At 40.6% G+C, this 20,353-nt stretch overlaps 1 protein-coding gene across 4 annotated transcripts in view; it reads left to right on the top strand.

The window, feature by feature from the left end:
* Positions 1–20,353, top strand: part of WASF1 (WASP family member 1) — a 168,642-nt gene that overhangs the window by 104,370 nt on the left and 43,919 nt on the right. For 3 of the 4 annotated variants that reach the window (XM_074948231.1, XM_074948232.1, XM_074948230.1), the window contains one exon: positions 781–939. The exons of the other annotated variant lie outside the window; for it this stretch is intronic. In XM_074948231.1, coding sequence (XP_074804332.1) covers positions 807–939 — 133 coding nt within the window. In that variant the 5' untranslated portion in view covers positions 781–806. The remainder of the gene's footprint in view (positions 1–780; positions 940–20,353) is intronic. 4 annotated transcript variants of the gene reach the window in all.

The following is a 20,353-nucleotide window of genomic DNA, read 5'->3' as shown; positions in this document are numbered from 1 at the left end:
GTCTGTCTCAATAGGAAGGGAGTTTGATTTGAGAAAACAATGAGGAGTCCTTGTGGCACCTTAAAGACTAACAAATTTATTTGGGCATAAGCTTTCAAGGGCTAAAATCCACTTAATCAGATGCATGGAGTAAAAAATACAGTAAGCAGTATAAAGAGTACAGCACATGAAAAGATCGGAGTTGCCTTACCAAGTGGGGGGGTCAGTGCTAATGAGGCCAATTCACTCCACTGTGATTTTTGCTGATACAGGCTAACACAGCCACCACTCTGATTTGAAAAGGGGAGTATGACTTCCTCCCATAAATCAAGAGGATTTTCCCATTGGATTTTGCCTGGGACCGCGTAAGGAACTAATGTGTCGAGAAAGATACAATTACAGTACGAAAGAGGGTTTTCCATCTTTTTCAGAAAAACATGAATAGTAACAAAATGTTCATAGGTTTCAGAGTAGCAGCGTTATTAGTCTGTATTCGCAAAAAGAAAAGGAGTACTTGTGGCACCTTACAGACTCTCTAAGGTGCCACAAGTACTCCTTTTCTTTTTGAAAATGTTCATAGTATCATTGACACAGTAGTCAGATAAAAGTTCACAAGTTTGAAAATCAGGTTCAAACATACAGGTTCATGTAACTAACCTTTCAGGCCAAAGAAATCCCTTCTTCACCTAAATGTGAAGGTATTTTAATCTTGCCAGTATTAATGACTTGATTGGATGTAATGATCTGAACCAAAATAATTAAGGAAAACTATAATAATGCTTCTGTTTAATTTCTTCACAGGTGTGCTAGCCCTCTGATATCTCAAAATGCCATTAGTGAAAAGAAACATAGACCCCAGGCACCTGTGTCACACAGCACTGCCCAGAGGCATCAAGAATGAACTGGAATGTGTCACCAATATTTCCTTGGCAAATATAATTAGACAACTGAGTAGTCTAAGTAAGTACATTGTGCTATTAACTTTACAATTCATTTTAAACTAAAATGTCATTTGCTTACAGTTTTTATAGATGAAACAGAACCACATTTTCAAATTTAAAATGAAACAAAAAAGCCTTATTTCTTGATCAACCTTGTATTACACAAACTGCTCTGAACCTTTTGTTTTCTTTTGTTATCTTGTAAATTAATTTAGTGCTCCTGAAAGGTGCTGACTGACAGTTCTGGAGACGTAAGCCTCCACAAAACAGGTAGATAACAGGCAAGAACACTTTTGGCTTTTCCAAATTTACAATGTCAATGTCTCTGCCTTAACATTACTGACTGAATGAACAGTAAAGTTAGCATCAGACGTGAACAGCACACTTAGCACGCTTGAAAATATAGCTGCCATGTGTGGAATAGCTGTTTCTTCTGCCTCTATCATCCCAACCACCTTTCATCATGCCCTCCCACTTATTGATTTCCACTTTATACTTGTTCTTCCCCTCCTACTGGGAATTCTGTCCCTTCAAGGGGCAAAAAATTCTGGAAACTTGATATCAAGAATAAGAAAGGCATAGGAGTTATCATGGACCCTCATAACTGATCCTATTGTAGTCAGTGATTATTTTATCATTGACTTCAGTGAGAGCAAGATTAGGCAAAAAAAGGATCTTTCCCAGTAACAACCTTCAAAGGTGTTCAGCTACAGTTAGTCAAAGATAACAGTAAGACATGGCCTTCTAGCCATATAAGTCAATACTGGCTAACCAAATGCAATTTTTGAGTAAGTAATAGGACATAATTGGATTTATGTTAAAGTGTAATTATGATATGGCCTTAATGTATGGTTTGTTAGGCTTGAAGCTGACAGTAAGTGCCATCAGTCACCTAATTATAACAGTATTACACAATAACATACACTCTGGATTATGTTGTGATTGTTAGAAAGGAGTTCAGGAGAGCTGGCAGATTCTCAAAGAGATAATATTAAAGGCACAACCGCAAACTAATCTTATGTGAAGGAAAGATAGGCAGAAAACTAAGAAGCTACTATGACTCCATTAGAAGCTCTTTAATAACCTGAAAGTCAAAAAGGAATCCTACCAAAAGTGGAAACATGAACAAATTGCTACAGTTGAGTACAATAGAATAATACAAGCATGTAGGGACAAAATGAGAAAAGCTAAAACACAAGATGAGTTACACCTAGCAAAGGACATAATGTAGCCCACACACCTGGGTGTGGTGTTCTGTCCCATCTAGTGGCACTGAGACCACTTAGACAGAGAGTTAAATGAGTCTGCTCAACAGCCTTGGCTAACAGCCAGTTGGCTTTTGGCTTATGCTGTAGAGGCTCATGCACTAAGCTCCAGAGGTCCCTGGTTCAATCCCGCCTGCCAATGACCAGGGTCTGTCAGCGTTACAATAACAGGCAATAAGAAGAAGGTCTATAAATACATTCAGAGAAAGACAAAGGGAAGTGTTGGTCCACTACTTAGAGGGAAAGGAGAGCTAATAATGGATATCAAGAAGGCTGAGGTGTTCAATGCCTAGTTTGCTTCAGAATTCACTTAAGGGTACTTAAGGAACTAGCCAAAGCAATCTTGGAACTGTTAGTGATTATCTTCGAGAACTCTCAGAGGATGGGCGGGGTCCCAGAGAAGTGGAGAAGGGCAAACATAGTACCTATCTTTAAAAAGGGCAACAAAGAGGACCCGGGGAATGATAGACCAGTCAGCCTACCTTCAATACCTGGAAAGATACTGGAACAAATCATTAAACAATCCATTTGTGAGCACTTAGAGGATAATAGAGTAATAAGTAATAGCTAACATGGATTTGTCAAGAACAAATCCTGCCAAACCAGCCTAATTTTCTTCTTTTACGAGGTTACTGGCCTAGCGGCTGGGGGAAAGCAGTAGCTGTATCTCCTTTTTAATAAGGCTTTTGACACAGTCCCACATGATATTCTCATAAGCAAACTAGGGAAATGTGATCTAGATGAAATTATTATAAAGTGGGTGCACAACTGGTTGAAAAACCATACTCAGAGTAATTATCAATGATTTGCTGTCAAACTGAGAGAATTCATCTAGTGGGACCCCACCGGGGTCTGTCTTGGGTCAAGAGCAGTTCAATATTTTCATTAGTGACTTGTATAATGGAGTAGAGAGTACACTTATAAAAATTACAGGTGACACCATGCTGGAAGAGATTGCAAGCACTTTTGAGGACAGTATTAGAATTCCCCAAAATGACTTGACAAATTGGAGAATTGGTCTGAAACCTGCAAAATAAAATTCAAGAACGAGAAGTGCAAAGTACTGCACCTAGGAAGAAAAAATCAAAAACACAACTACAAAATGGGGAATAACTGGCTAGGCAGTAGCACTGATGAAAAGGATCTTGGGGTTATAGTGGATCACAAATTGAATATGACCCAACAGTGTGATGCAGTTATGAAAAAGGCTAATGTCTTTCTGGGGTGTATTAACAGGAGTGTCATATGTAAGACATGGGAGGTGATTGTCCCACTCTGCTTGGTGCTGGTGAGGCCTCAGCTGGAGTACTGTGTCCACACTTTAAGACAAATATGGATAAATTGGAGAGAATCTAGAGGAGAGCAACAAAAATGATAAATGGTTTAGAAAACCCGACCATGAGGAGAGGTTAGAAAAATGGGCACATTTAGTCTTGAAAAAAGATGACTGAGGGGGAGACCTGATAACAATCTTCGTATATATTAAGGGTTGTTATAAGGAGAGTGGTGATCGATTGTTCTCTATGTCCACAGAAGATCGGACAAGAATTAATTGGCTTAATCTGTAGCACAGGAGATTTAGGTAAAGTATTAAGGAAATCTTTCCAGATATACTGACAGTTAAGTTTTGTAACAAGCTACCAAAGGAGGTTATGGAATTACCATCAGATTAGACAAACACTTGTCAGGGGCTCATGGCTCAGTGCCAGGGGATGGAATACATTATCTGTTGAGGTCACTTCCATCCCTACATTTCTATGATTAAGGAAAAATGTTGTTGTTTTGTAAAGTATGTGTAATTTTTAAAATGTAATTATAATATAACTACTTTGAATTACTACTTTGTAGTATAATTAAAGGCAGAGGAATAACTAGCATTAAAGATAATAAGCAATGAAGATTTTTTTACACTCTCAAATATTTTTTCTATATTTATTTTAAATGAATGAATACTTCACAAGGTTTAGAACCCTACAGGAGTCTTTCTGAAAAGGCTGTTTTTTCCCTGGAGCCATAGCAAAGTTAAAGGGCTGTCAAGTGAACCAATGTGACGCTAGTTTGAACTGCCAGTATTGTAAGTGCTTTTTAACCACTAGGACACTAACATTTTCCAGACTGCCAGCCCAATGTATGCTAAAGAAGGCGCATATATATATATATATATATATATATATATATATATATTCTCAAAAGGATAAAGGGCTTTCAGCTCCATCACGACCATTGAACCTAAGGTACATTTTAATTTCATTGAAATATTAAATGCTTTTGAAAGTGTGTCTGTTTTTTCCACTTTTCTAATTTGGCCTTTGGTTGCACAGTAATATGACAGACAGTAATGAGGCTGATGATTTCTATCCAGTCTTGTTGTGGCTTTTAAAAAGTAAAATGTTTGCTATCTGTACTCCTTTTTCTCCCTTTTTGAGGAGGATTCCAGACAACCAGTCTGATTCTACCAGGAAGCAAGGAGGCAAAGACTAGGGAAAGGCCAAGGATATATAAAGCAAACTCCACTTCCCTTACCTTAGACCTTTCAGTGGGCTTTGCTTTCTCTCCTGGCAGTATAGAGCCTAAGCTCTTAAATGCAGCTCTTTTACCTCTAGTACAGTGGTCACCAACCCGTAGATCGCGATCGACTGATCGATCCTGGGGACTCTCCCAGTCGATCATGATCTCTGGCCGAGGTGGCACAGTGGGGCTGCCTACCACTAAGGCAGGCTCCCTGCCTGCCGCAGCCCCATGCCACTCCTGGAAGCAGCCAGCACACCTCTGTGGCCCCGGAGGGCTGGGGGCAGGGCAGGGGTCTCCACACGCTGCTCCTGCCTGCAAGCACCGCCCCCGCAGCTCCCATTGGCCGGGAACTGTGGCCAATGGGAGCTTTGGGGGTGGTGCCTACAGAGAGGGGCAGTGCAAAGAGCCACGTGCCCCTGCTCCCCCCGGGGTCCACAGGGGTGTGTTGGGCCCCTCTGGGAGTGGCATGGGGCCGCGGCAGGCAGGGAGCCTGTCTTAGCCTCGCTGCGTCACTGACAGAGGTAAGTGCCTCCTGGTGGGAGGCCACCCCTCCCAGAGCCAGCACCCCATTCCCCCTCCTGAAACTCAAGCCCCTACCCCTTGACCTCCCTACCAGAGGCAGCAGCACCCCATAACCCCTCCTGCACCCCAACCCCCTGCCCCAGCTCTGACCACCCTCTTAGAGCCAGCACCCCATACCCCCTCCTGCATCCCAGCCTCAGCCCTGACCTCCACTCCAGAGCCAGCACCTCACACCCCCTCCTCACCCCACCTCACACCCCAACCCCCTGCCCCAGGCTCAGCCCAGATCCCCCTCCCACACTGCGAACCCCTCATCCCAGAGCCCACACCCCCTGCCAACCCCCTGCCCCAGCCCAGTGAAAGTGAATGAGGGTGGGGGAGAGCAAGGGACAGAGAGAGGGGGGATGGAGTGGGCGGGGCTTTGGGGATGGGGTGGTGCCTCAGGGAAGGGGCAAGGTAGATCCTGGGTTGCCCTTACATTCAAAAAGTGAACTTGGGCATAAAAAGGTTGGAGACCATTGCTTTAGCTCTTCCTCAAGGAGATTAGAAAAGAAGAGCAAGGACAACTTCAAGAAAAGGGAGAGGAAGAAGAGAGATAAGAACAGGAAGGACCCAACTAAGAAGGCCAAACAGAGTACTGTCTGGTGATCTTAGACTGTGCATGTTCCCAGTGCCAAAAAGAAGCTTGAAGAGCATCCACCAGACATTCCTATCCTGATTATGCAGGCCCATGTGGCAGGTAGACTATCAAAGAGAACCCTTCAGGTGATCCTGCAAGCTGCTATTCTTCAGAAGGAACATGGCTTTGCTTTTCAGACTCCTTATTCTCTCTACCTGCATGGATTTGATCCCAGCCTACTGGTGTCTGGTGGGTTGAATTCAAGTGTTGTTTTTGAGTTCAGTGCTGCTTCTACTTCAGATTCCATTCAGTCATTACAGCCTAGCTCTGGCGGCCCCTTCAGCTGCTTCTGCTCTCTCTTGTTTCCCAGTGCCAATTGTAATACTCCTGCTTGGAGCCCTTTTTCTTCCCTCTCTTCATCCCCTCCTTGGTAGTTGGATGCAGGTCTTTGTTGTCCCACAACACAATGGCTCAACCCCTATATAGGGTTTCCCTTTTTGCTGTCTGTTGGATAGTTGATGTGTGGACTGCCAGTCTATGTATCCTTTTTTTTTCCTAGTGAAAACCTCCCAGGATAAAAGCCTTCTCCTCAGGATAAAAAATAGGACCCCCCCTTAAGAAATCCAAAGAAAAGCATATCATGGACCCTTCATGTGCCAAGGACCCAGTGAACTGGGGGCAATCGTTGTCTCCCACATTTCCTGTCTTCTACAGTTCCTCTATCTTGACCCTAACTGGCAGGTCTGTACTGAAGATGGCTCTCTGTAGCAGTAAGTGCTGATGCTAGCCTGCAGCACAACATACATACTGTGAGATCCTGTCTGCTTTCAGTTGTGTCTCAGCAACCATGAATACAATGCTCTGGTCTGGTCTTTCCTTGGGGATTAAAACATGAGTGTATGGTGCAGTTCATCAATCATTTCGCAAAACCGGACGTGTTAGCTGTCTCTAGCTCCTCAGATGCTCATACTCTGTTTCTCCCTTCCCTGCAATTGACTTTGTGTCTTCCCTCACCAGCTGTGGATGTAGGAGCCAGGATTCCAGGACTTTCTGGTGAATAGAAATTTCTGTTTGTTTCTCAGTCACTGGATGCCCACTCCCCTAATCAGTGGTGGGCTGTCCCTCTGATTTTCTGCTCTGACCCAGGTTCACTCTGTCTGTTGGTTCAATTAGAGCTTCTCGTTGTCTCTTGGTCACTGGTAGGGGGTTCATCTTCTTTCCTTCGACCTTTAGTGGCAGCCAGCAGCTCAGATTTTCTGCCTTGGACAGGAGTTCAGGTCTCTGTTGGTTAATTAAGAGCTTTTGTATTCCTTTCAGGCCACTGGGTGAGGTTAATCACTCCCCGTCTCCATTCTCACTGGCAGGTTTCCCACAAATTTTCTTTTGTGCCTTTCTTTTCTACACTCCCCACTCTTTGTGCAGAAGGCTCTCTGGAGTGCTCTTATAGTTGATCTTCCACAGCACTCCCCATTTAGCTACCAAGACTGTAAGTCTCCGAAATTGTGCCATCATGAAGATTTCTCAAGATTCTTTAACACCTACTCTGGTACCTTTTCAAAGTCTTTCCAGCTACCCTCAGTGGAGGGAACTCCCTTGGTGTATTAGTTTGCCTGCAGATCCTATGCCAAGGTTCCTTGATTATGATTTTGGACCATAGATCCCTTGGTTTGGGTGCCTTCAGCTGACACTGGGGGAAGGAATTTGGTTATATATTGCCCCTGCTGCCTTTGATTCCATGGATACTATGCAAATTCCAAGTGGACAAGGCAGTTTCCATCCTTTTTACTCTCAGATGGGCTCAGATGCCCTGACCTTCAAGCTCCTTGACCCTCCTATGGAACATATATGGGCCTCTCAGGCTGTCCTGATATTCTTCTCCAGAGGCCAGTTCTCTTCCTCAGTCCAATCCCACTAAGCCCCCTGGTCTGGAAGATGAACAAAGCAGTTACAGAAGAAGGCTTCTCCCCTGAGGCTATAAATGCATTGTCTGAGTAGTTACAGTCCCTCAACCAAGAAGCTTAATGAAGATTATGTATGACCTTTTCTGTTGGGGGTGCATTAAGAGGTATCACATTCACCAGTTGTTCACTACAACAAGTCTTTGAGATAAATTTAGCCATATTCAGTTCCTGCCTTTGAATTCAGGTTTTATCCATCACTGCATTCTGAAGTTTGATGGCTCCAAGTTTTTCAAGTCCTTAAAGAGACCAGTTTTCAGAACATCATCCTTCAGTAGTACTTGCCTTCTATTATTCAATCTGTGAGTACATGCATGAAAACTCTCCCTGCATCTGTTGATGGTGAAAGTTGCTCTTTTAGTCATTATAACACCAGTTCAGTATGTTGAAGGTGTAAACTCTCTAGTTATTGAAACCCTGTTTTTACTATGTTTCCCTAGCAAATTGGTTTTACAGTTGCCTTTGGAGTTCCTTCCTATATGGCTTATTCCTGGGGGACTTCTGCACCAAAAAAATTTAAAAATTCTGCACCAAAAAATTAAAACTTCGGCACACAATATTTTAAAATTCTGCTTATTTTATTTGTCAAAATAACACAATATAATCACACCAGTTTCAATTATTTTGGTAATTTATTTTAAAATACCTGTCAGCAAGTATGTCTGTAACAGTACAGACAAAAAAAATTAACGTAATACTTTTTTTTGAAAAATAGATTCCTTACTAGGCATATTAATACAGAACTTTGAGTAATTCATTTAAGCTACAATACAGAAAAATATTTTCTGCACCCCTCAGAAGCAGTGCAAAGGCCTGGGGGAGTTGGGGTAACAGAAGAGCTGAGGGAGAGGGAAGGAGCCTGGGCATGAACTTGGAGGGTTTTTGGATGTGGGTGGGAGACGTACAGAACAGATTTTGGGGCGGGGAGAGAGGAGGGATTGTTAGGGAGTTGGGAAGCCTCCCCCATGCAGACCCTGGCTGACCCCAAGCCTCTCCTATTCAGTCAGGTACATCTGCCCCATCCCCATGTGTCCCTTCACCCCCCTGTCCCCATGTGGCCCTGCAGCACCCCTCCCATTCAACCCCTGGCTCAGTGCTGTCACCCCACTAGCTCCTGAGCCCGTGCCCCAGTCTGTTCCCCCAACTAGCCCTTCTGAACCCTAGTCTGTGTCCCCCTCCCCTCCCCCCCAGCAGCCCAGTGTGCCCCACTCTGTCTGTCCTAACCTGGCTCCGGCAGACATGGTGCTCTGATGAACGCAGCCAGCTGCTGGCTGTTCTGGTGCCACAGGAGCTCCTGGTGGGTGAAGGACAGAACTGCAGCACTTCTCTGGCAGAATGTATTTTCTGTGGGGAAAACAATTCTGCACTGAATATGAATTCTGCATGTGCGCAGTGGCACAGAATTTCTCCAGGAGTAATGGCTTTATACTTCCGTGTAAAGGAGACCATGGTCCTGTTGACTTTCTACCCATATTTTTCTTCCGCTCTTGAGGGCAGACTACATGTTCTGGATGCTGAGAGAGACATTGCAGAGACAAGAAAGTCTATTATGAAATTCAAGATTTCAGTACTTTAAATGAAACTGATGTGTATTGTGGTTTTGGTTAGATAATTTATGTATAGTTTTGTTCTGAGTTCATATAGATATTACAAAGGAAGCAAAGAGACATAAAGCTAAATAAAGATAAGATACAAGATGTGTATGATGACATTATAACACGAGAGCAAATCTGTTGTCCTGTTGGTTTTAATAAAGCATTTTTATTGAAAAAAATTGGAAGTAAGAAGAGAGAAAAACAGCACCAATTGAGAAATTAGGATGATATGTATGTAATTCTCTGCTTGGGACTATTCTCAAAAGAAACTGAAACAGGGCTAGAGCCCTGTTTGCTCTAGCACATCAGTCACTGCAGTGATGTTAGTAATGCTAATGGCAAGCAGCAAACAAAACAAAAAGCCCAGGATAAATTTGTGCAGCATATTATCGCAAGTTTTCAGTACACAAAATCCTGCCATGAACCAGACCACATGTCAGTTTATGTCTCTAGCAGGCGGTTCTCCTGTCACATAAAAATCCAGAAATTATTATAATGATATTTCGAAAAATAATTTGGCTGATGTCCCAGCAGTTGTAGGAGCAATGGGTAGCAAACTATAGATCTTTCTTTATCTTTCTCACATATTGTCATCGGAAAGGTAATGTCCATGATACATGTTGTGGTATAACAGTAAGCCACTGAACAGCTAGTGGAGGCTTTTTGGTGATCCACTTCTGCTTTTTGTGTATGTACATAGAGAACACCATTGCCCACTGAATCTCTGTGGACAAATGTGCGATAACACCTATTTTGTGTCTTTTTCATATCTTCTATTTAAAGGAAGACTGTGTAACCCATTTAGTTCTCAAAATATTTTCCTTAAAGAAAGGTAAATGCCATCCTGCATCTGTGTAAAATAAAATTAGAAAAAACAATTATTATTTTACTTTGGATCCTTAGCAGCTTATGCAATGTGCAGCTAAGATGGTTACATTAGCCTGACAGGCTTCATTGGCTAGTGAGCCTTAAGTAAATGACTGGGAACCAGGAACTCTTGAGTTCAAATCCCAGCTCTTCCATTAACTCACTCTGGAGCTGTGGGAAAGCTAGTCTTGTGGCATCTGTTTCCTCATCTGTAAATACATACTTTTCTATCTCACAGTGTATTGTGGGCCTCCATTTGTTAATGTTTTTCATAAATTTACTATATGTTAGTAGTCTGAATATACTTGTGCATGGGCACATTTTCATTGCATGACCATAAGGGAGGCTTTGACTATGTTAGCCAGTTTGGGTTCCATAAGACTAGAGGTGGCTCCACCAGTGGAATGTGCTAGTGTAGTTCCCATTCAAAGAGTACCTCCTGCTGATGTGGTGTTATGTACTGAAAGATCCTGCTGCTGGTGCTGCCTCCTTCCGCTTCGTCATGGCTTTTTCATGAAGTCTTTCTCTGTTGATCTTCATAGACTGTGCACCTATTTCTTTTTACCTTTATATCATGTGTGTTTGAATACAACTGTAAGCTGGGGTAAGCTCCTGGAGGCAGGACCTTGTTTAAGTATTCTCATAAAACATTGTAGGAAGGCCGGGTTTAAATATTAATATTAGTCCCAGTGATATGGCTTACTGGATTTTTGAAAGTATTTTGGCTTTCCATTTTGGGGAATTATGAGGATATGAACTGACCCAGAAGACAGACCAGCTTAGGAGGTACTCCCCTGAGACCTTGTGTACAGTGCTGTTCAAGTCAAAGATCTTTACGTTTTCTCTTAATTATGATGTTGAGCAGACAACCTTATAGTTAGCATATTATGATCTATGCAGTTTACTCTGGTCCTTGTGTCTCAGTACAAGTACTGTATCCTACAGTTGCACAGGTGATCCCTGGAAGAATGATATTTTGTAGAAATCTGCTTGGGAACTGTAGGGTGAGTTTCCACTTGATTGTAGGCCTCAAGTCAGTGAGGTATTGGGGAAATAGGTTTAGTTTGCATTGAGATGGACCATGGTTCTTTGCATATAATTTGAATGAATTAGCTGATCAATTAAAGAGATGCCTTGGTTTTGACATCTTTGAATCTAAGCATCAACCTTCTGTGTTTTTTCCCTCCACTATGGAAGTCTGTAAAACAGATCTTATTTATGAGCCCACTGGGCTATTTGGGGCCTTTATGCTCTGAAAACTTGGTTTTGATGATACTAGTCCCTTGGGCCCTCATTTAACATCTTTAGTGTTTAGCAAGTGTTTTAACTTGTAAATAAACTTTTTTAGATGGCCTTTTCTTCTGTCAGATTGAGTTGGAGAACTAATAAGTTTTAGTGTGTTTGTCTTTTGTGTTGGGTAAAAATTATCCTTATTTACATTTTTTTAGGGATGTTGATTTCGTTAATCTAGAATTAGTTCCTAGATACAAGAGGCTTACCTGAATTGGCTCTCACACTTTAAGAACTTATCTTTAGATTTTGGGGTGCTTGTTTTATTTTATCATTTGGAACCACACAATTTCTTTGGGTTGTTTTCTTGTGATTCAACCTAGTTCACGGATTACAGAAATGGTTTCCTCATGGGTATATACAATAATGTATAGGATGAGAGGAAAAGCATTATAAGTTGAAGTTATTTACCAGTGTTCTATTTGCCATAGTTGTCATCTTTCCCCTTAAAAATTCCCAGTCCCCTGTGTGGTTCATTTGGGTGGCTGGTTTTAATTGATTAGCTTGGAAAATTTCTTGGCATCAGGAAGAAATGGAAGTGGGAGGGCAAAAATATCTATATGTCTACTCTGAGTGACAATCCTTTCTCCCTGGTTTATGGAGATGTATCACTCTGTTTGTGTATGTATAATGGGGGAAGATGTAACTGCAACATACAGAATTGCCAGTAAGTAACGTTTCTTTTTCTGCCTATTTCTTGCGCTCTCTCTCGCTCGCTCTTTTTCTTGTCTTCTGTAACTTGGTAAAAGAATCTATCATTTGGCGGCTCTTCTTACTACCTTAGCAACAGTAGCTCTCCGGACACCAGCAGCTGTTGTTTCAGCTTCCTAAGCACTCTTCTCTGTATTTCTTGCTTTCTGATTGCATCTATACAAGAAAATTGCATATCCACTTTCCAGCAATGGTGCAGCTGCACTGACATTACCAGTGGTGCAAGGTTACCGGAGACCAGGCTCAGGCATTTTCAGCATGCATGAAACACAGCTGCTATTACTTGTGTAGCTGCACCATTGTTAGAAAGTGTGTATCTAATTTTCCTGTGTAGATGCAACCTCGGTGTTTCTTTCACAACTGCCAGTCAGGCTTACCTTTCTTTTAACTGAGCTGCTCTTTGTATACAGTGACCATATGCCACATGAGAAATCCAGCTCTCTACTTCCATTCTTCTCTAATCTCCCCATCTGATGGAGAGATCCCTTTGCCACTTCAATAGGAATTTAAAAAGTCCAAAAGGTAGCACTTTAGGTAAGTTCTGCCCCAAGATCGGTTAGACAGGTGATCCACTATGGTAGCTAAAATAACACCATCGGGTCAAAACTCAAATTTGTAATGTTTTTAACATTACATTTTTACTGTTAACAGCTCAGATACCTGAAAATGAACTCTGCTTTAAAATCAAGTTTATCTATCAATTTTTAAACTTTTCATATGCTGACTAATGCTTTTATGGAAAGAGCTGTTTAAACATCCTGGCACTTGTTGAACATGTGTTGTAGCAAAATTACATCATTGTGCACACTGCTCTATACTGGGTGCCTAGATGTGCTGTGTTTTCAGAGAAGTGAATATAAGTGTTTAGGTGTATTACAGTATTTTTTTGTGCTGAATGCTGTAATTAAAAAGGCAAAAAGTTTCCATTGTAACTTCCTGTTTTCATACATACATAGCTTTGAAATATTAACTTCTGAGGTAGAAGCCTTCAGTGTTTCTGCCCACTGGTGAGTTTTTGTTGGAAATTTGAGCAAAATCCTTTAAGGTGAAAAAATTCTTTTTGCATTTAAGAAGTTTGTTTTCACTATGATCACTATTGTTTTCACTATGATATGTTTTCACAATATGGTTTATTGTACCATATTGATTCTGAGCTATATTATTAAGGTTTTTAAGTGGTCTCTACTTAGCCCCCAGTTATATGCCCACAATTAATGAGAACATTTCAGCACCTATCTGTTTTGATTACAGAGCGTGACATCTAAATTTTGTTACTTTTGCATGCAGTTAATTGTAACGGCAAAATTGTGGATTCAAAATTGGAGTCTGGTCCATAATGTCTAACACACTTCGTTCAGTCTTCAAGGTTAATGGTGACCAGATACTCAGCTAAGATTAACAACAAGGGGGAAGGAACGCAAGCTAAAATAGGGAAAGAATAGGTTAAAGAATGTTCAGGTATGTTAGATGTATTCAAGTCGGCAAGGCCTGATGAAGTTCATCCTAAATTACTTAAGGGTGCTAGCTGAAGCAATCCTGGAACCATTAGCAATTATTTCAGGAACTCATGGAGTACTGGTGAGGACCTAGAGGACTGGAGAAGGGCAAACATAGTACCTGTCTTTAAAAAGGGGAGCAACGAGGACCTGGGGAATTATAAAACAATCAGCCTAACTTGGATACCTGGAAAAATACTGGAACAAATTATTAAGCATTTGTAAGCACCTAGAGGATAATAGGGTGATAACTAATAGCAGCATGGATTTGTCAAGAACAAATCATGCCAAACCAGTCTAGTTTCCTTCTTTGACAGGATTATTGGCCTAGTGGATGGAGAGAAGCTATAGACATCTAAGGCTTCTGTCATAGTCCCACGTGACATTATCATAAGCAAAACTAGGGAAATGTGGTCTAGATGAAATTAAAGAGGAGCCATAACTGGTTGAAAGATGATAGTTATCAATGGTTTGCTGTCAAACTCAAAAGATGTATTTAGTGGGGTCCCACTAGGTTGACCAGGTATCCCAATTTTATAGGGACGGTCTTGATATTCGGGGCTTTCTCTGATATAGGTGCCTATTATCCCCCACCCCCGTCCTGATTTTGCACAAATGCTATCTGCCACCCAAGGTCCTGCAGGATTCTGTCTGGGTCTGTTACCATTCAATATTTTTATTAACGACTTGGATAATGGAGTGTTGAGTATGCTTATGAAATTTGAAGAGGATGCCAAGCTGAGTGGGACAGCTATAAACGCTTTGAAGGGCAGACTTAGAATTCAAAATGACCATGACAAATTAGAGAATTGGTCTGAAATCAACAAGATGAAATCCAAGGAAGACAAGAGCAAAGTTCTGCACTTAGGAAGGAAAAATCAAATGCACAACTACAAAACGGGGATTAACTAGCTAGGCAGTACTACTAATGAAAAAGGTTCTGGGGTTTATAGTGGATCACAAATTAATCCAACAATGTGATGTAGTTGTGAAAAAGGCTACCATCATTCTGGGGCAGATTAAGAGGGGTGTCATATGCAAGACACTGGAGATAACTGACCCGTTCTACTCAGCACTGGTGAGGATGCTCGACTACTGTGTCCAGTTTGGGGCATCACACTTCAGAAAGGAAGTGGGCAATTTAGAGAGAGTCTAGAGGAGGGTAACAAAAATAATAAATGGTTTAGAAAACCTGACCTATGAACAAAGGTTAAAAAATAATTAGGCATGTTTAGTCTTGAAAAAGGAAGATTGAGGGGGAAGCTGATAAGTCTTCAAATAAGTTAAAGGCTTTTAAAAAGAGGATGGTGATCAGTTGTTCTCTATGCCCACTGAAGGTAGGACAAGAATTAATTGGCTTAATCTGTAGCAAGGGAGATTTAGATTAGACATTAGGAAGAAGTTTCTAACTATATGGGTAGTTAAATCCTGGAATAGGCTTCCAAGGGAGGTTGTGGAATCCTGTCATTAGAGATTTTTAAGAACAGGTTGGACAAACACCTGTCAGGGATGGTCTAGGTTTAGGTCCTGCCTCAATGTGGGGGCTGGACTTGATGACCTCTTGTGGTCCTTTCCTGCCCTACATTTCTATGATTCTGTGTTGCCATAGAAATTATACTGTACAACCTATAAAACATCTGCACTCTTGTTTGATCATCACTTTAGATTACTCTGTATATTTTAAGATTTATTATAATTTCTTCCAGGTTTTAATATCATCATTGTTTCCTTTCTTTCCATCCACTGTATTACCATTTTTGAAAGTAACAAATGTAATTAGTAATCCTGTGACAGACTGCTTCTAATTCAATAAATTAGACATTAACACACAAAGCTTCAGGGATTAAGGTGAAACACCTATATGCTTCCCCTTTATCTTAGACGTTAAATAAAAAAATAGGTTGAATGAAATCAGGACGCAGAGCTACATAAGCCCGTTGCCAGTCTTAGTTCCTAATAGGTTTGTCAGGAGATGCTTTTCATAGATTTCAGATTTTTTAAAATGTCAGAGAAACTGAAAATATGTACTATTTTAAAAGCTCATTTTAAAAGCTCCACAGGATGAGGCTGTACTGCAGCTTGAGAGAATCTATTTAGCAGAAACCTCACTTGAGACCTTTTTTAAAAAAAACTGTAACATTTCTGTAGCCAGTTTTCTTGGAATTGTATAATATAAGGATACAGGAAGTGCCACACTGAATCACACCAGCAGTCCCTCTAATACAGTATCATATTTCTGATGCTATTCAATATCAGATGTTTCAGAGGACGATGCAAGAAACCCCATATTGGACAATTATAGAAAAACCTGTCAGCCTTTCTAATCTTTGGTTATTTTATGCTCTGAAGCATGACAGATTATATCCTTTATATGCAAAACTCAACTCAACCTTAATTTTGGAGTTCCAATCAGCAGATCCATAATTTAATCCTATCCAATGTGATTATGCATATTCTTGCTATCCATATAATGTCTAGTCCTTGTTAGCAGCTCATTTCTTTCTTAAATTTCTTCAGAATTTTTGGATGAATACCATTCAGTCCTGGTGAGTTCTTTTTGTTTTATTCCTCAGTCTGTTCTAGCACCACCTCTTCTGACAAACTGCACTCTGACACTGCCACATCTTTATTACTTGAAAAGAATAGATATCTTCTCACCATCCTTTGTGGTGATGTCTGATGCAAAGAAATCGTTTAGCTTCTAAGCAATTTCCTTAATTCCTTAATTGTTCCCTGGTAGTCCAGCAGACCCACTAATTCTGCCCCAGGGTGGCTTCTTGCTTCTGATATCATTAAATAATATTTTATTTCTTCATAGTCTTTGGTTAATTGCTCTTTTAAAATATCTTTTAGGACTTCTAATTTCTATGTTAGACTTTATGTGCCATAATTTGTTTCTTTCTGTAGGGTTTACTTGTGCTGGATTTCTATTACAATGGATATATATATTTTGTTTAATTAACCTTTTGTACCTTGCTATGTAACTCTATTATTTTTTCCTTCCCTTCCTGGTTCCCTTTGTATTTATAGGTCTGTATTCCTTCTGAGACTGCTGTTTAAGTAGACTCCATGCTGAATCTAAGGATTTTAAGATGATAAGAACTAAGGAACTGATCCAAACGCCCATGGGAATCTTTTCAGTGACTTCAAAGGACTTTGGATCAAGCCCTTAGACCCTTTTGGGAACTGAGATAGAGAAGAAGAAAAAAAAAGCCCCAAAATAAGCAGAACCCAATAACTAGCAGTCTGGAGCTGCTTTTCTACAGAAGCTGAATGCATATTTCCCCTCAGGATTTCAAGTGATCCTGGTGAACAGATGTTATCCAAAATCATCACTTCTAATAATGAATCTGTTCATTACAGAACTTTTAGTGCATGGCAGGAGGGTCCACATAACTACTTAGTGCACAGCAGGCTAGTGCAGGGTAGATTCACTCTCCAGCTTGTCACGCACTAAGTCTCTGTACAGGCAAGCCGTGAGACTCTCAGTGCTAGAATGAGTTTGGTGGAAAGCATCTTTTTGTTCCTAAAATTGTCCCTTGAAGGGATGGGGATCCTAAAGTGAGGATATTTTTAATAAAAATAAAAATCACAAATAAGGAGAACTGACAGCCTATAGGTGTTCAGCACCAAAAATGTTGAATTTTTACCAAATGCTAGCTTGAATCATTTGGTTTAGTGAATCCCCCAGAACCAGTAAGATGGAAAATTGTGGTTATTACTCCTTAAGAAAATAAGAGGAGAGCCACTAATGGAAATTGTGTTAATAATGTACCCCTTATTGACTTAACAACTTTTGACTCATTTTGAGAAAGATGATTTTGAAATCCTGAAAGTAACGTTGCCAGCTGGAAGTCTAGTCCATTTCAAAAAATGAATTAAAAGCAGCCTCAGGTACTACACCTGCTATTGAGTAGTCCAGCAAAATTTTGTTTTACAGTTACACATTCCTATCTAAAAAAAATAAATAAATAAATCCCTTATAGCTGTGTAAAACACCCACATGAAAAGGAGAAACTCACTGATTGATTATGCAGGGGAAGTAGTGATATTGACTAAACCCAAAGTCCTATCAAATTACACAAAGAAAAGAACATTAGAATATTTTGTCTAATCTTTGTTTTAGGAATCACATGTAATTTGTAACAATATTAGGTAATACCTACATTAAAAACAAGATCTGTTCTCAATTTAGGGAATTATGTCTGATAAAAATAATTACCTTTCTGGAACTACAACAGAAGTTGATACATTTTTGGACCAGAACCAGTATACAATTGAGGCTGTGGAGCAATTAAAAGGCTGGGTGGAGAACTTTGAGACATAAGACTTTGTTGAGGAAAGCATATAATAGCTTTAGAGCCTCTCTCCCCCACATGGCTGGTTCTCTGCAAGAATAAGAATTTTTCTTCTGTACCTTTTTCTGAGAGTTGAAACTTTATTTGTTGGTAAGTTCATAAGTGCATATGATGTGGCAAGTTGTATTTAGCAGTTGTTTTTGGCCTGCATAGTGAGGGGTTCCTTCCCAAACTGGTTTGCTAAGCTGCCACCCTCCACTTCTTCAGACCAATTTCTAGTGATTTGGCCACAAAGAGACATTTTTTATGTTTACATATTTAGGAAAGCTACTGACAAAAAAATGTCAACGATACAATGCATGTGTCTTTGCTGAGTAACTTTGTAATTGCTATGGCCTTTCCTTTGTCCTTACATCTACACTTCACTGCTTTGTTGTCTCTCTCATTTGTGAAATTAGATTTGTAAGCAATTGGAGGGAGGGGCAATTTATGCATACTGTAAAGTGTGTAAAATAGTTTTGGGCACTGTAAGATAGTAAGTTGAAAATGAATACATATAGCCACTATTGACCTGTCCACACTAAAGGTTGAGACAGCTTGCCAATGGTTTGTGCTTTAGAGCAGGAACAACAGTACTTTAACTACACTAAGCCCTGGGTCTCCTGAGTTTAAAACCATGCCGCAACTGAAAAATGTCCTATCTACAGATAATGTCTACAGTAGAATTTCATCAAGATGATATGCCAAAACTTCTAACTTTACTGGACCTGTGGATTTTGCTGACTTGCACCTCTTATGGTACCATTCTGAAGAGTAGTTTTGTCTTGAGAAGTTAATAATATAATTACTGAGCACTGAGCTGAATATTTTGGCTGTTTGTTATTTTTTTATGAAGCCTTCATATATTAGGAACTTCCTGGATGTCCCTCTTTAGTTTTTTCCCATCTGTAGCAGATAGAAGCAACCTTCTTGCTGGTCTGGAATATCTCCTAGTCAACTTTGAGGACTGAGTTCTGGGAATATTTTATTCATTTTAGAATTTTAATTTTTTTTACACTTTTTCAGTCAGGACAGCTCTTCAAAGGGAACAGTGCCTCAGCAGCTTTTAGGCAGTTCCCGTTAACCAATCTACAGAGGGCTCAAAGCAATAAAGAATCTGGCTTTCTAATGGCTGCAAATCACTTGTCCCTGTTATTGTGCCTTGCATGTTTGGTCTGCTAGTAGGAGGTCCTGACCTGCTAATGTGGCTGGAGGACTGGCTACAAATCTCCATTATTGTGCTCAGCAGCACACTTGATCTGCAGCTTTCAGCCCCATGTATTCTGCTATCCCACAGGAACCCCTAGTTGATGGAGAATGAAGTAAGTGAGTTAGGATGCTGTACTGGTCCATTGAATTCTGTCATCTGAAGCAAACCACATAAGGAGGTCAGATGCTTTTCAGTAGTGGGTTCAGCATCTTCTGTTTTCTCATGGCCAAAACGGCTTATGAGTCCATGGGAGTGAGATCTGCTGTGACACTATATTGGTCTCTTGTAGGCCACGGTGGCAGGGTCACTTTGTTCCTCTTGTGTAGAGGAGCATTTTATAGCTAGTCAAGTGAAGCTCAAGGTTTCTCATATTCCACCCTGATTGACAGTCTATTCTGGTAAAGGTGGCAATATCCAGCAGCACTGTTGTCTTCCTTGTCATTTCTTGTTCTGTGTCCTTCCCCCACCATTTCTTTCATAGCTTAGAGCATCGAAGAAAATGTTCAAGGAGTGAGCATGAATAATTGTGGTTGCACTACATTGGTTCTCTTCTCATTGATACTCCAAACTCATGTCAAAGTCACTAGTCCTCACTCCTTTAAAATGACCTTCTGTTTCAAGGATTTGTACCCTGTTACCTATAATCCAGCAAGGTTCTTCAAAGGGTGTACGAAAGAAGACCAGTGGTCTCCACCTAGTGGCACTGTAAAAGAGTTCAGTGTGTGCTCCCAACTGCTGTGGAATGGGGCAGGACTTTGTCTACACTCAGCCATAGCCCCATTGAGGCATTGTCAATATTGGTAGTGCCATGGCTTCCCAACATCTTGTATTCAAGCACTGGGATTTTGGCTGCACCAATAAAAGAGCATCTGTAACCTCACTTGAAGAGTTCAACACCTTGTCTAGCATGAAGGATGTACATAAATTAATGATTAAGAATAGGGATATGCTGGATTTGAAAAAAAAACAAAAAAACAAAAAAAACCCAAAAACCTGCATGCTCAAGATGTAAGAAAGCACTTGGTGCCAATAGGTGTTGCATCCTGATTATT

Source organism: Natator depressus, chromosome 3 (genome assembly GCF_965152275.1).
Source record: "Natator depressus isolate rNatDep1 chromosome 3, rNatDep2.hap1, whole genome shotgun sequence".
In the NCBI taxonomy this organism is placed as follows: Eukaryota; Metazoa; Chordata; order Testudines; family Cheloniidae; genus Natator; species Natator depressus.
Note: the sequence above shows the minus strand (reverse complement) of the source record. Positions and strands in the feature narration are given on the sequence as shown.